Source organism: Stegodyphus dumicola, chromosome 3, assembly GCF_044657685.1.
Source record: "Stegodyphus dumicola isolate Sdum_Otavi_A_Nest chromosome 3, ASM4465768v1".
In the NCBI taxonomy this organism is placed as follows: Eukaryota; Metazoa; Arthropoda; class Arachnida; order Araneae; family Eresidae; genus Stegodyphus; species Stegodyphus dumicola.
The window spans coordinates 55,935,582-55,953,494 of record NC_140770.1 but is presented as its reverse complement, the minus strand read 5'-3'; the positions used below and the strand labels follow the sequence as shown (position 1 = coordinate 55,953,494).

Here is a 17,913-nt window from a genome sequence, read left to right as displayed (position 1 = left end):
ATATTTGAATAACTTATTTATTAAATATTTAAAGGATGACTGGTGTTATTGAAGTAACACCTTTCTAACACATAATGGACGATTACACTTTAAGATAATTACTGGCAGTTGTTTTTAGATATATGCATAAAACAGATGCTTTTCACATGCAACATCATTAACAACTTCGGGTAAATTTACATGCAAATGAGAAGAAGGCAGATATGTACTTTGTCTGTAATCTTCCCAGCTGTGGGAGAAAAGTCCAAAATTTTACTTTAGAAAGCTAAAACTTTACTTTTACTTTATCGAGCACTTTCCCAAGAGGCAAGTGCCTGATCACTCAATATTTTATTGACTGCACCATTATTTGCAAAAAAAAAAAAAAAAAAAGTTTCACACTTCTACCATACAGAGTGTTGAACACTTTGAAAGCAATTCTAGATTATATAGAAAATGATCCTGACATCAACGTGGGAGTTTTAGACTTCGAACTGGTGGAACCGATATAGTATGGCATATTTCCTGCACTGAATGATTGAATCAGTATTATCTCTAGAAAATGCAAATTTTCAGAGCTGTTGATTTTTCTGCATGCACTGAAAGCATGCTAGTTCTTGAAGAAGACTACTATGGAACTGGAATTTCCAGCACATGTTGCTCATACACAAGGCCATGTTCACCTGAAAAGGTACACTTAATGCTCAAAGTGTGAAGGTATGCATCAATAATAATTCCCATCACTTATGGCTACCTTTTTACCAGAACATATCTCCTTCAATAAGTCTTGTTTGAAATTGATGGACTATGAAACTATCTGCGAAGAAATGTATTATCACTATAATGGAACACTAGCTTATTCCAGCACTTGTGCATGGTTACTTGAATGTCCTATATGCAGGCCAATGGATTGGTCGAGGTAGACTTTTCGCATGGCCCCCATAATTATCAGATCTGTCTACTTTAAGTTTTCTCATTAGAGCATCTTAAATGCATAATACACATAATTGTTGTTAATTTTGATGAGGAACTGTTTCTCAGACTTTCAATTGCTGCTACAGATATCTAAGAAATGCAACGAATTTTTTTTTTTTTTTTTTTTTTTTTGCCAGACTTGCTTTTATGTACTGAACACAATTTAAAACAATTCTTAAAATAAATTTAATACAAAAAATAAACCAATGTGGTTTAAATCACATGCATAATAAATTTAGTAATATAGCATGATACCAAGCCATTTGGTACCATGCGATGTTATGAAATACATGCAGAAAGCATTTCTGTTAGCATTTCAGTACTTTAAGCACTTTAAAAATGTTAATTTTCTTTGGATGTTTTGCTTTTTTTAATTTTATTTTCGTTTAAAAATTGATAATTAAATACAAGATTTTTATTTATTAATATAAGTGTAATATGTTTATCATTAAAACCCCATTCATTTAAAAAATTAATATTTTAGTTTTTCTTCTGTGATGAAGCTATACTGCAATATTCAGTATTTCTGAGAATGAGTTTGTTTGTTTCCTCTGCCTTGGGTAGTATTTTAAATAGAGAAAGTTTAAAAAATTACACCAAAATTTACAAAGAAATATTACATTTGCATGACTTGCAGTTAATGCTTATTTAATATTTCCCACAGTCCCAAGAAGACAATTCTTGGACACAAAATCTTTTCTCAATGACAGCCAAGATATGAATGCAGCTGATTTAAAAAATTTAATTGGCTTGACAACTGATTCCTCCATAAAGATTTAAAGAACATATGCAAATTTTGACAGAATATAAAACGAGATACTCATATTATACTTCTTTTTGTGACAACAGATTTGTATGATGAAAGTTTTTCACATTACGGTCAACAAAATCCAAATATAGAAACTGATTTGATGCTGCATCTGATATAAGAGTTCAGGTTTCTAACACTGACATTAAAAGAATTTCAAAGACTCAAACACAATAAAGTCACTGAAAACTTGAAATTTTTTCACTTTTTTACATTATTTGCTTCATTTAGTTAGGTTTATGAGTTGTTCTTTAAAGTTAAAAATTGATAATGTTTTTTGATATGATATAAAAATTGGAATAAACACATATTTTATTTATCTAATATATATGTCTAATATATATGTGTTATAATCCATTACACTTAAACATCCGAATTTACTCAAGAGTTCCTCAAAACTTTTAGAATCCAAAATGTGTTCCGCATTGAGAAAAGTTTGGGAAACACTGCCCTAAAGTTTGTTCTGTAAGTTTTTAATCATGCTGAAATGCTACCTAAAACTCTTTCTTACCTTGACTCTTTCTTTTTTTTTCTTTTAGCTTACTTCTGAGAAATGAGCACTAGACTTTTGTATATGCATTGCTTTTAAGATTTCTAGATTTATAAAATTTTGGGCAAAATCAATCAGTCAAACGTAATGGGCTTGCCTCATTAGTACTATTACTAAGAAAAGATTCAGCGGAAATTGAGAAAGAATAGAAATGAAGTTAATTGTAAGGGATTTACATATATGTACCACATATTTTATTTCATACATTTATTTAATAAGTTTCATCCACAACTAAAATATTTATTTACTTGCATTCATTCAAATGCAAAGCTGCAGTTTAGAGCTTATAAGTAGCTAGAAATCTTACAATTTGTGATTTCCTTGCACAGCCATGTGTAAGGCTGTAGCATGGTCTGATGTTTTCAGGTCAGAATTTGCATTATGCTCTAATAAAATTTTAACACAGTTTTCAAATCCTTGCTGAGCAGCAATCATCAAAGGGGTAGCCCAGTCTTCAGCACCAACATTCACAACATCCTCCTGGCCTAACACATTAAGAATACATGAGTAACTAAATTTCACATAAAAGAATTTTTTTAAAAAGGCATATTAAAATCAAAGTTATTATTATAATTATTAAATGCATTTTAGAGAAATAATATAAAATGTCAACCAAAAATAAATATAATCATCCAGATTGATCAATATTTGAACTGCTTTACAGAAAATGAATGCATAAAATCAAATAATTATATACACAATATTTTGCAATTTTTGTGGCTTATGCATTACAGACAAGAAGAATGTAAAATTAATAAATCCTTCAGATATCCAAAAAATGTTTTTACATAAAAGCATAAAAATTTTTTAATATTGTTCATAAGTTAACAATTAACTCTATAAAGTTTCTCAAAAAGTTATTAAGAATTTGTAATGCACACCAAAAATGGTCCATTCATATTATGCCTTTGATAATTTAGCCAAAGCACTACAAAATTTTTATAGCAATATAACATATAAATTTAAAAAATTACAACTTAATTAGTTATAGATACTAAAAAATTGAAAATATACCATACTCACAGAAACTGTTATTTCAATTTTATTATTGGAGATACACATATGAAAACACTCAGCACAGTTCATATGTCACAAAAAGTTCAGAAATGCTTTCAGAATATTTTTCTAATAATCTTATCACATTTAACACATTTCAAAGAAGTTTTATTACCTGGTTTTTTAGCACAACTAGTATCTTCTACAACTAATAGTGCTGTATATTTTGCCCAAATTAGATAAGAAATAAATTCTTAAAATTAATTTTAGAAATGCACCATTATTTCATGTATGCCTTTTTTATATTTGTTTTCATCATATATAGAAAATTTAACACTCTTTTTTTTGGGGGGGGCAGACGCACGGCTAGGGTTTTCAACATCCATTGGCAACTGAAGACTTAGTATTCCCTCCTGTTTGCCCATGGAGGTAAGAAAGGAAGGAGTGGCCAGCTCGGGACTAAGAGTGAAGCACTGCTTCAAAGCTTCAGTCTCCAGATGGAATATTTTTTGTTTACATTCAGAAGCCCGAAAAGTGTTCTCCACGACAACTTCGTTATCTTGATTTTATTGGCAAACTTTCCACTGACATATGATACATCAAAGGCCATGACAATATCGTTGCTGATGCCTTATCTAGGGTAGAAATATATGCAGTATCTGATAATCAATATATTGATTATAAAAAATTATCCGAAGCACAAATTCAGGACTCTGAAATTCTGCCTATTCTGTTGGGTATTAGATCTGCCATTAAGAAAGATATAAATGCTACTTACGCTGAACTTGTCTACGGTACTACACTTAGATTACTGTCAGATACGATGAATGCTACAAATATTGTATCGCCTACTGAATCTTATGTGTCACAACTTCGATCAGTCATGCATTTAGTTAGACCTCTTCCAACCTCTAGGCATATTCAATCACCAATTTATGTACATCCAGCCCTTCAAACCTGTTCTCATGTATGTCTGCGTATCGATTCTGTTAAACCACCTCTAACTCCACCTTACACTGGTCCTCATACTGTGGTTAAACGAATGGATAAAATTTTTATTACTGAGGTAAATAACAAAATGATTACAGTTACAGTCGATCGTTTGAAACCAACATATATGTTGTTAGAATGTATAAATTCACCTGTAATTCCTCACTTTCTGCAGGAAGTCTGCAAAGACTCAAAAATTGTTCCAAAACAAGTAGTTACCCAAAGTGGACATCGTGTTCATTTTCCTAAAAACTAATTACTGTAATATGATTAAAGTTTTCTCTTGTGGTTTGCTGCAAATGTTACAGTGTATATATATTTGATTTTTTCCCCCATACGTATTGAGAGTTACATAAAATACTTATTAACTTTTCATTATTTTTGTTTAACTAAGTTATGCATTGTATGGGTATATATTCCAATCAGAATTGTAAATGTATTATTACTATTCATATATTTGCATTTCTTTTTTTACGTACAATTTTAAAGTATAACTGTTATTTGAATGTGCATATCTTAAATTGGAAATTCACAGCCAACCCCTTTTGTGTCATGACTGTGTCACTGGGGGATACTCTGTGGCAATCTAATGTTCGACTGCGTGCGCAGCCAATCCACGTCATGTGGTTTATGTAAAAAATTCTAGCGCGGCAGTGAACTAGCTCACTTCACCCTTAGCTGGAGAATAAGATGTTTGAATTTTAGTTTAGTAAATTTTGTTATTTCATTCGGTTATTTCAGTTGCATTTAAAGTTATGGTGTGTGTGAATAAAGGTTATGTTTAAGGAAAAGGAGTCATGTCAATTCAAGAATATACACCAAGCACATAACCACCATGCCACTATAAGATCATAATTGCTCTTTATTTCATAAATTACAGTTTCATATTTTTAATTTTAAAATTTCCACATGCCATCTTACCAGATATAAATTGATGATCTATAATCCGGAATTGCCGAAGTCCCGACGAGTCTGGATTAAAGACTTTTGACTGTATCATGTTTCTTAAAAATTAATTATTTGCACCCCACATCAGGAATTTAAGGCAATAAAAAAACCGGACTAATTTTATAACATATTAATTAAAGTAATGCATATAGTATGTTACAACATGTTAATCAAAATAATACATTAAAATAATGTATCTAGTTAAAGCATGCACAAAATATGAAATTATATCTTGGAAGATATATATTACAGACAATTTTGTTTCTGAAAATCGTATTTGGAGAACCATCAAAATTTCCTTTCTTACTACTATATTTATCTCAATGATCTATCTAAGTATCTTGTATGCAGCAAGATAAATACCTAGACAGTAGTAAATCTTGTTCCGTGTTACTCGAACCATAGTGCATGTCAGATTTCCTCATGGCATCTATTATATTAAGTGCTTAAAGTAAAACTCATTTTTATGGTTATTCTTTTTTATGAAATCTCACAACAGGGGGGGGGGTTAGTGGCATCAAATCTATGGAGCAAAGAAGTTCTTTGAAACATCTATGGCTTTTCCATGTTCAGGTTATCTTACAAAATGCATTCAAGTAACATTATTCTAACATCTTAACATTAACAACTTTAGATGGAGTACTACAATATTCATGTAGCCTTTTCTTCAAACATGAATAAGCAAGCTTACCTGTGATCACTAGGCAATGCATTCATATGAACAGACACCATTAAATTTAATTATGTGAACATATGTGAGAAAGAATTTAAAAGTTTATGGCAAACCACACAAAGATAAGAAATTCATATGTGTGGTAACCCCCCCCCCACACACACACACCAAATCACAGTGTTCGAGCTACTACAAGGTGTAGATCTTGTGTTGCGAGATCTGACATTGCAGAAGCAATAATTCATTCAGTTATGGCTCAACTTGACATTAAAAGAATCACAATAGCCAGTGTCAAGGGATTTTATTGATCTATACTGTGTCTACCACTGAAGGCTGACGGACCAATGATCCTGCTGCTGCTCTCACACTGTTTCAACTATAACGAATCAGAGGATGTAAAATATAACTCAAAAAATGAATAAGCCATGATTAATTCAGTCTGCAAATTGCTTTAGACAAGGTAAGAACTCGGAATGCTCTTTAACTCTCGACTAGAGGCATTCTTGCTACTGGCAAATCCTCACATAATGAGGAGAACAACTTATGTTTCAATGTTGTTATGTATTGTAACAGAACTTCTCATAGATTTATATCAGTTGTATTTTTATTCTATATGCAGTAAAAAATATGCGATATTAACAAACGCAACCAACATCAGTTACTGCATAGTGTCTTGTCATCATTGCAACATACCAACATCATCCCATCTTTTTTTTAATCCCCTGGCACTATGCATACCAAAATTATATATAATAAATATTTACTGAAATATAATTCCATTATTTTGAATCCATTGCATTTCATCTGGATATATATATAACAGACTAATAATATAAAACAGGGACTTTTTTACCTCTCTCTTTTGCAGCAGTCAGAAGCATTTCCAAACATAGTTCACAACCATGTTGTGCAGCAGTGAATATAGGAGTCATTCCACACTCATCTTGTATATCAATACTAGCACCCTTCCTTAACAAAGCCTGCACCAGTACAGGATTTTTCTTTGTTGCAGCTTCATGTAACGGAGACCATCTACTGCAATCAGTAGCATTTACATCAGCTCCAGCAGAAATAAGTTGTTCAACCACATTAATGTTTTCATTTCGAACAGCTATAGAAACAAAAAATATTTTCTATAGCCAATTATTATTTTTAAAATTAATTAATATATTTCAGTTACTGGAATTTAAAAAGGCATATTAATGGGATTGTACAAGTCATAATCCAAAGTGATTCCCCAATAACCAAAAATAAATGTAAACAAACATAGCCTATACCTTAAAATGAATATAGCTGATGTAAGCCTACCACTTCATAAATCTATGCCTAGGAATTTATGTATTAACATAAAAACATACAGATGCTTTTTGCAACCTTACAATAAATACTTGCACTACCATTAAAATCACCCATCTTTCGTTATCTAAATGTACTCTGTTTGCTTCGATTTTTGCAGTTTTTGTTTCTTAATTATGAGCATTTAGGATTTGTAAATAAGTAATAATAATAAAATATTTTTTAAAAAAGTTATATGTTTCCAAGATAACAGAATATCACTAATCAAACATGGTCATGCTAATTTCCATGGAATTCAATTATACATCAATGATGAATGAATCATAATGCGTGGAATAAGAATGTGGTGGAAAAATAACACTGATAAACACAAAACATGGCAATGAATGTTGGAAAGACTTATCTAGCCAGCAAAGTTCCCCAGGAAAAATTACCAGTATCAGTTACTTTAGCAGTATCAGTCTCAATCTTTAATTAATTTGTAATCAACAATTTTATATACAACAATAGCTTTAATGATTCAGCTTTTGTTTTCTGGAGGAAAAAGTATAGAGAAGAATAACTGAGAAAATTAGCACAAATTAAGCAAGAAAGCAAATTAGAAAGAGGTCAGAATTCTATATACGTACTTTATTTCCTCTACAAATAAAAAGAACAAAAATTATATATATATATAACATATATCTTTGTCTTTTAGTTGATAACCTTCTGATGCTTCAATAGTGATTTAAAATATTATTTATGTGGCACATAAATCAATTATTAACACTTTGCCATACTTAATTATTAAAAGTGAAAAAGAATGAATGAATCTGTTGTCTGATATTGAAGATTTTGAGAAACACGTAGCATAAATTTGCCAAAACCTTCACATGAAGAGTCTGTCCTTTTAAAAACATTACTCTTATCACCCATAATCTATTTTCTTCGGCACAAATATCCTCCATCTTTCGAAGCATCAAAGTTTAGTTTAAAAAAATTATATTCACTGATTTTATGTTACGGCCATATTCTACAGCTATTGATTTCTGAAACTACAATAAGTACTATTCCCATTCATGTTCTGAACATTCTCATATCTTGCCTCTCTGTTTCTTTTTATTTGTTATCTTTTATTTGGATACCTCCTTGAATAGAACTTGGTACAAATCAAGTTCTCTAGCTGCTTTTATTTTTATTTTATTATTTATTTTAGTCTCAATTTTGATTTCATTTCTTAACTGTTTTGTTAACGGATAATTTATTACAATTACAATCAGAGAAAGCTAACTATAAAATGCACATTTCCTAAAGTAATTAGCTTACATTCCTTTTTTATTTTAGCAATAAAATCTTGGACTGACACTGAATTTATCCTAATGAAAGTACAAGTACTCGATTCATGCAATGCATAATAATCTTTTCCCAAGTTAAAATAATTTAGAAATGTTAACACAGAAGATAATTATGCACTTTATAACGAAATGAGAGCAAAGAGGCACACCTAGAGTTTAGTTAAGAAATGCTACAAAATAAATTAATGGATGGCATTTTTCTCAAAGTAATTAATGAGTGAAATATATTGCACCATACTGAAGAATGGATAAGCAACATAATATTAAAAAAAATTCCATTTATAAAATCAATAGAAAATAATGATAATCAATTTATTATTTCAATACTTTATTATAAGACTTTGCCTTATCGGCAAGTTACGAGTCTAAAAATTGGAAAATTTTGAAGATACACTATAATGATTTTAAAGAAAAACATTAACAAGTCACACTTAGCCAACAAAATACATACAGCTGTAAAATATCAATTTACATAATAAATCTACAACCATCCTAAATAATTTTAATTTACAGAAGTATTAACTATTAAGAAAATGGTTGGTTATTTAGTTTATCCAAGCATATAATGATTAACAATCCATCAAAGGCATGCTATTACTGCATAACTTTTAAGGGAAATTCATTCCATTTACACCAAGCATTTAGATTTTAAAGTTCTTTTCCATTATGCATCTGCCATGTTCCCCTGTGAGAGAGAAGCTAAACATATGCCAAGATCCAATGATAGCATCATCTGGGGACTATATGTGTGTCCATGTAAAAAAGAATGATTAAACACATACACACATAGTATTACAACAGGTACTACCAAAACGTGTGGCAGTTGCATAACAGAAAAGTATTGATTTAAAAAAATAACTACAAATAGTCATCAATCATATTTACTTACGAAGTTACAAGTGATAAAAATTGAGACTAAAAAGATTTAGGATGAAACTTTGATTTATGTATTTTGAAATTTGAATCTGAATCTCAAAGAAGAAAATAAAAATTTCTTCAGCGAACTGGTAAAGGAATTTAAGGTGCAAACATTACCTAAAAATGTTTTCTAATTAAAGATGACTGACTGCTCTGGGACAAAAAATCATTACTCTAAATATTAATGAAATCCATTAAGTTTCTTTTCATGTATTAAAACCAAAAATCAAAAGGCAAAGTGAAGCGAATAATTCACCTTCAAGGCAATATTAATTTTTTAATTTAAGCTAAATGATAAAAGTAGCATTATTAAATCCTCCATTACAGTTATTTTTGCATATATGAATTATTACAGGAAGTATTAAATAAAGATATTCCTATTTGATTGCAAAAGAAAAGTAACAAAAGTCACTCTGGTTTTAAAGCTTTAATTGTGATGAAACTGAAATCCTATTTTTTTACTAGAATGATGATAATAATAGTAGTAATAAAAAAAGCTTACTATCAAAATAACATCAACATTAAGGATTATGAATAAACCTCAAACACTGCTTTATAATAAATTTTTCTGGTGTTAATATGAGTCGCATATCTTTTTATTGAGAATTGCTACTTAATTATTTCAGAAAATATATCAAACATTTAAAATGCTGACAACATGACATGTTTTCATAAAATCCCCCTTCCTCTCAAAAAGATTCTAATTAGAAATCTATTTCATGGTAGTAATTTAGAAATGAATTTAGAACAATAATAATAAATTTCACTACAATGCATGGATACCATCAAAAATTTTTGAATGCTATTACTTTTAAGTATAAAATAGATTTCTTTAGCTCTAGACAAAGGCATAATTTCATGAAGCATAATCATACTTATTCGTTATAATGCTTTGTTAAACTAGACATGTTAAACAAACCTGCTAACAAAGGACTTTCTTCTTCATTATCCACTATATTAGGATCAGCTTTATATTTTAAAAGAAGAGAAACAACATCGTTTGCTTCAGTTCCTTGCCTCCTTTTACAAACAAGCAGAAGAGCTGTCTCCCCTTCATGAGTTACCCAATTAATATTTGTACATTCTATTAAAGAAATAAAAAATAAATATGCTGGCACTTTCGAGAGAAATCAAAAATAAAACTATGAAAGATTTTATGATCAATTTGGGTATGCATTTTTAATTTTCAATCATCAACATTAAGAAAGTTTATTTTACCAATGCTAATTTAATAACATTAGAAAGCTTGTATATAAAACATGCTTGATTACAAAAATTGCAAGGAAGCTAAGTACTTGCTGAAAAGTTCTATTAGTAATACAGTCAAAAGTCGTTAATTCGGACACCCATAATCTGGAATGATCTATAATTCGGACCTCAAAGCTAAAAACTTTCTGCGCATACGCATAGGCGTTTTATGCGTGCGCGTAAGACCTTGACTACTGCGCATATGCGTGTGCGCAAGTGCAGAATACGTTTTCGCCTGCACTTTTAATGTATAACGGACGGTGTAAGCTAAAATTATCTAATTATCTATTTCAGTTAATGTTAATGATTGCGTTGTTCCTTAATCTTTGAATTGGATCCCGCTTATTATTTTTTGCATATGTCAAATAGAATTTCCGATGCTGGAACTTTCAAAGGATCTACAAAACGAAAGTATGTTTCGATGTCCAACAAACAAAAAGTGGTATTGCTGCAAAAAATGGATAAAGGCATGAAGAATGTGACAGAGAGGTTGGTGAAAACGAAAAAATTTCGATTGACAAGTTAGTCGGTATTCTCGGCACAGCAATTAACGGGACTTGAACAGCAGAACTTTGTAACTGAACAAGAAATTATGTCTGTTTATAGAATTAAAGAGAAAGTATTATCACATAAAATGAAGCAACTTAAACAACTTACATTGAAAGAAATGTTTAATAAAGTAAACAAATAAATATTAAGCCTTTTTTTTTTTTTTTTTTTTTAATTTTGATACCCTTTAGATCATAATTGTTCTTTATTTCATAAATTACGATTTCATATTTTTAATTTTAGAATTTCTGCATGCCATCTTACGAGATTTAAACTGATGATCTATAATCCGGAATCGCCGAAGTCCCGATGAGTCCGGATTAACGACTTTTGACTGTAGTAAACTACAGTGTTCAAAATGAAATAACGAGTTAATAAAAGAATTAGAATTGCTAAATTTTATAAAAAAACCTCCATGAAAGCATCAATTTTTTTAATGAAGAACTTTAATTACAGTGGCTACCATTTGTTTTTTGGATGCTTGTATTTTTTTAATATATTTACACAGATCTTAAAGCAAATATTGAAACATAAGACTTCATTTTTTTTTCCTAATATATTATTTTGTCTCTATTTCAAATGTGGCTAGTTGCAAAATAAATAGGATCAAACCATTCCTTGTGATAAAATAATTTATTCAAAAAGTGTTCATCAGTAACTCACATAATCATTTGGACACTAGAAAGTTTTGTTGAGGCGTTTTGGCAGACAATGATGGTTTTCTGTCGTAATTTTTTGTTTTAAGCAGAAATATACCATATGAATTATCATCTGCTTTTTGGAAATTATTAGTCATTTAGTAAAAATTGCTAACAGTTCCATATCTGACATAAATATGTTACCTTTGATGTCATAAAATAATGGAAGATGCATGACACTAGTGAAAATGTGCTTACGTGTATATCACATTCCAAGCTAAAATAGAAAAATCAGAGACTCAAAAATTAGCATTATAAAACTGCAGAGGATTAAGAATGATTCAAAATTAACTTTATTTTTCCATTGAAAGCTTATCTTAAAATTATTAAATTAATTACTAGAGCACATGGATACAATGGGTGATCAATAAGAAGGTATTTTTTTATAAAACAACAGAAGGAAAATATGCCTGCCATTTACAAAATTCATGGTAGGCAAAGATTTATCATATTGAAACAGGCAAAGATTTATCATATTGAAACAATGTTACATTTGCAAAAGAGTCAAAATTTAGTATATCTGGGTCCAATGATTGAATTACAGTGTGGTGAAGGCCAAATGAAGAATTTAATCTGAAAAACCTATACACGAAGCACACGAAGAAGGCATAACGGACTGGAAATGTTTCTATCTTTTGGCATGGAAATTTTAGTTTTCTAGAAAATAATATGGAACAGTATAAATATATAAGTATTCTTAATGAAAATAGGAAAGCATCTGGGAGGGAAAAAAGACTTAGAATGCAAAATACATTCAAGTTCTATCAAGATAACAATACTAAACATTGAGCCCTAAAGGTTTGCTAATGGTTACTATACAACTGTCCTGAAGTTACCAAAATTCCTCTATATTCTCTGAATTTAAATCTTGTACAACTTGTATGGAGTAAGATGTATAAAAAAATAAGAAAATGTATTTTTTGAAAGCTCTAACAAAAAAGAAATTCATACAGAGGAATGGAATAAAATGGAAATGCTTACACAATAAAAATTAGTTGAATGCATATCAAAGTGCACAAATAGTGTAATTTTAGTTAAAAGAAGCCAACAAAATGTTAAATATTCAGTTATTTTTACATTTTCATTAAAAATAAACTGTATATTCAAAGCGTCCGAATACTTATACGAGTTCATTTCAAAACTTTTTGAATACATAGTTTTTTTTAAACTAAAAATGTTTTAAATAAGTATTTTCAAAACAACTAGGTTTTAAAAGTAATGATATCTGTCAAAGAAGAAGTCATTTTGGTAATATTTAGCAATTAATATTTGCAAATAAAACTGAAAAATACAAGTGTCTGAGAATAAATGTGAACGATTGCAAATGTTAAACGAAACATGCCTTTAAAATTGAATATAAGCAAATACTCATACACAAGTCACCTAATAATATCAAAAACAAAATATATTTAATGCTTTTAAATTTAGCATTATTTCACAATATTAAAAATTTTTACTAACTGTGAAACATAAAAAGATTTTTTGCACTGTTCAAGTGAAAAACTCAACTACTTTTCAGTAACTTCTTTAAGAGCCAACAATATCATAGGTAAGAGAGAAGCAATAATTAAACTTGTAATTGATTGTGTTAACAGTAAATAGCAAATGAACAAACAGCTGAGTAACAGAGATAAAAATATGAAATTAGAAATTTTCATAACTGAATATGAATTCTAATACAATTTCTGACACAACAGCTTTTGTACAGTGCAGCTACTTGCAATCCAAATCAAGTTAACCTATGCCTTCATCATTTTCTTTTCTCTAAAAAGAAGAACTGTCCTAATAAATCTGGAGATAAAATATACTTTTTAAATTGCCTGATTTTTTTTTAAATAATTTTTGTTTTTCTTTTGTGGGAGAGGCACTAGATTTTAGAAGGTTATCAGAGTAAAATATTTTGATTTAAAATTACTGTTTTATCTCAATCCCTAATACTGAAGAGAATTCAGAAAAACATAAATGTTCAGCAACATGAATTAACAAAGATTTGGGTTTAGATTATCCAATCTTGTTCTTGCTCACAAATTAATCTTTTGAAATTTAAAATTATTTAGGCATAGTGATTGCTCTTATCATTATGACTATGAGAAATTAAAATTCTAACAAATCACTCTACTTGGCATGGTAGTTAGGGAGTTGGCTGCCATACTCTGGGCAATCCTGGAGAAGACATGGATATTTTTACCTGAACAGTGTGTCTTTATGACACAGGGTCACTTAAAATATTGTTAAGTCAAAATCATGCTTGAGAGACTTGTGGAAGGCAAAAGCAAGGAAGGAAACTCTCAGATCTAATGCATAAAGGCTTCTTTTTAAAACTGGTATAGAACTGTGTAAATTCAGACTGTCACCTATAATGTGCTCAAGTATTGTTGGACATGATAAAATGTATGGATTTGATCTGATGTTACTTTCAGAGAAGTGAGATAAGTCATAACAAAATACAACAAAATTCCAATAATGATTTAAAAAACAAAAATTTAGGATTATGTAGAGAAAATACATATATAAATAATGACATCAATTAAAAAAGTCAAATAACTGATTAATATCTTTTTTCCAGCTGAATTTAAGAAAAAAGGGGAGGAAAAAAATTAGATGCATGACTGGCTATTTTTATTTTAACATGCTACTGAACATAATCATACATTTCAATTCTTGAAATACACTTAAGATACAAAATTTTCAAAGAAAAAGAAACTGATCATAAATAAAGCACAAAACATAACTAATAGTTTATCATTAAATCTCTTTAATTAACCAATGAAAAATTTTATTAGGGTGCAGCCCGGTCCACCTTGCAAAACAAAGTTTGCCCTATGACCCTATACGGGCTATGCCAGTAATCTGTTAGTATGTACTATGAATCTTCCTCATATTATGGAAAAAAATCAGTATCTAGAACCATCAAATTCTGAACACATATAATCTCCTACAGGAAGAGATGGCCTTTCTGAATGTGGTTTTTAGTCATTGCACGTTTTGTTCAAACTTAAAGAAGTCTTGATTAATAAACTTTGCAATTTAAAAACAATGTGTCATCACTCAGCGAAGCACAAGATATTTATATTTCAAAATTAATCATGAAATTCAGTAGTTTAAAAACAACAGGTTGCCACTAGCTAATGTATAAGATATTTGTCTAACAAATTTAATCAACAAATAAAGCAGTTTAAAAGCAATGAGCTGCCACTAGGCAGAGCATAAGGCAGTCATCTTTCTAGTTTAATCAGAAAACTCAAGTGATTTAAACAAGATTATGAGGTTATTTGAATACTGCAAAGCACACAAAGCGTAACTGCCTAAGGAGACAGATGCCTTCATTGAGGATTTTCTAAAGGAAAATGGCTTATACAAGGGTGCATTACATAAGCATAAAATCATGAAAATCAATCATACAAACAGCTCATTTGTATGGGATACAAAGCAGACTGGACCATCATAATTAGTGGTTTTAAACACTCAGCCACTGGCGACACCTCAGGGAGTTAAAAGAATTGTGTTGGTACTTCCCAAAATAAATTATCATCCACAGGCCAAGGTGCTGTCATTTTGCAAAGCATAAGATATTTATTTTTTAATTTAATGGCACAATCCAAATCTTAAACTCTGCTGACAGCCACATACTATACCAACAAGCATTTGACTGCAAATTCACACAAGAACTATTCAAAATACCTTTCTTCGTCCCAGTTCACATAGCAGCTCCACGTTTCGGACTCTGTTTTAAAAGTCCCACAGAAATTCCAAAAATACACTTCAATCGTCATAAACACACCCGTGAACAAAAGACTCATTAACAGCTCCAACATCGTACCTTTTAATACTAAATTTACTTTCCACACAATCTAAAATATGCAAGTGAAATCTTGCCACCACATCTATCATTGCAACATAGGCCATTTCAAAACACACACGACATAAACAACCAACAAGCAATTAAACAAATTAAACCACTCCAGCAAAAGAGTTTTCAACGTCAAAAGGGTTGCCATACAACACGCAATCGTGCCAAAAACCAGCGCAGAACACATATCACCACATTTGGTGATCATAGGATGCATATAAGAGTAGAACCTCAAGGACTATTAAAAACACAATCAACATTGGAAATACTCTGAATTTACTAATTCATTAATAATAAAAATATCATGTAAACAGTCTCTTAGTTTTTAACTTCAAGTTAGCCTCAGTCTTTCATTAGAGGAGGGAAAATTCAGCTGTTCTGAACTTCTGGCATATTTGCCTTTAGTACTTTGGGAAATCCAGGTTTTCCGAAAGTTGCCAGATAATGTTACCTTCTCCCTTCCTTTCAAGTAGTGCACAACACTGATATCATCATTAAATTTGGCACTTTGCTCACATCTCAACTTGACTGGGATGCCAATGTTTGACTCTTACCATCTTCCTCAAAAAGTCCTCACCTGAAGAATCTTTTCTCGGAACTTCTTGATGATATTACGAGACATGCTTTTTTGGCCAGTCCTCTGCTAACTATTTCTATATTTCTATTATGCACAAACGCTTTTTTTTTTTTTTTTTCTTTTCTGTATTTTTCCCCTGTCTACAAAAAGAAATGTGTACTCTTTTGTTCAGACTCAGAAATGTATGCATGTATAGGTGTATATGTTCATGTATGCAAGTATATGTGTATGTACATACTTTTGTGAATCCAGTCCTAATAACAGAAGTGTACTAAAAAAAAGTAACACAAATTCACCTTCATATTTAACCTATTAATAATATGAAACAATATAAGTATGAAGTTCATAATATGGGATTATATCTTTTACGAAAAACATTTTTAGTGATTTTGTACTTTTAGTATGTGCAATGCATTCTTTATGCAAGACATCACTATAAGTACACATCATACAAAATACTTAAAAATACATAGTCAGTCAAAATTTATATTACTGTGCTTTAACAATTCCTCTAAACAAGCTAAAGAAGGTGAAAAAACAGCTGCTTCATGCAGTGGTTTCCATCCTCTATTGTCTGCCACATCAACAGGTTTCTTCTGCCGAATAAACTGGCGTAAATACTCTAAATTTCCCAATCTAGCAGCATAACCAACTTGGGAGCAAGTATCATTCCATGATTCAGTAAAATCCATTCCCTAAAAACAATTTTAAAAAATATTTTTTAAATATCACAGTAAAATTAAATACATAAATATTTGCCAATGCATTCCACAAAGAGGTATTTTTTTTTACCAAGATCTGCAGCTCTTAACAGTACAGATTACTTTTTATCAGGCCGTTTTAAAATATAGATAAAGTTTCACAAGATTGCTAAGAACATTGTGTAATAGCTAGGTAATGGTACTAAAGAGATGTCATTTACAATAACTACAATGTAGTCAGGGAATGTTTTTATAAAGGGTCAACTTTTATTATATTGTATCAATACCTTCAGAACAGATCTAAGCTAAGTCACTTAAGAAGATAGCAATATAACACAATAAATATTTCAAACTAACAAATACGTGATTAAATTACACATAAGTGATTAACATGTACACAAAATTTAAGTTTCATTAAAATGACAGGTGTGATTCGACTCCAGTATTCTGATGGGATACTTCATGAGCTACTGGCAGTTTGCAGGATAGCACTTGGGAATTAAGTGTGTGCTGGCACAATGTACCTGGCACCGAGTTCTCCTCGTCCTGCTGATAGATGTTGTTTCTAACTAACTAAGCTAGGCTCAGCAATACCTCAATCACCAATGGTACTACAAAGGTGCTTGCCTAGCTTCATGTTATGATATGGTTAAAATTTTTATTCCACAGTATTTTGATCATGTTTACTGAATTGTTGATCACAATAAGTAATATTTTTCCATGTTTCCTATAACAGAATACAACTTCAACAATTCGATTACAATATCTACATGATAACGATAACCGTGATCATAGTAAGTGGTGTCTACTGTACACATTATTA

At 30.3% G+C, this 17,913-nt stretch overlaps 1 protein-coding gene across 4 annotated transcripts in view; it reads right to left on the bottom strand.

The window, feature by feature from the left end:
• Window positions 1–17,913, bottom strand: part of LOC118200731 (uncharacterized) — a 51,569-nt gene that overhangs the window by 30,916 nt on the left and 2,740 nt on the right. For all 4 annotated transcript variants that reach the window (XM_085812907.1, XM_035372687.2, XM_035372688.2 and 1 more), the window contains exons 2-5: window positions 16,883–17,084; window positions 10,387–10,551; window positions 6,773–7,030; window positions 2,620–2,797 (exon numbers count right to left, since the gene is read on the bottom strand). In XM_085812907.1, coding sequence (XP_085669033.1) covers window positions 2,620–2,797; window positions 6,773–7,030; window positions 10,387–10,551; window positions 16,883–17,081 — 800 coding nt within the window. In that variant the 5' untranslated portion in view covers window positions 17,082–17,084. The remainder of the gene's footprint in view (window positions 1–2,619; window positions 2,798–6,772; window positions 7,031–10,386; window positions 10,552–16,882; window positions 17,085–17,913) is intronic.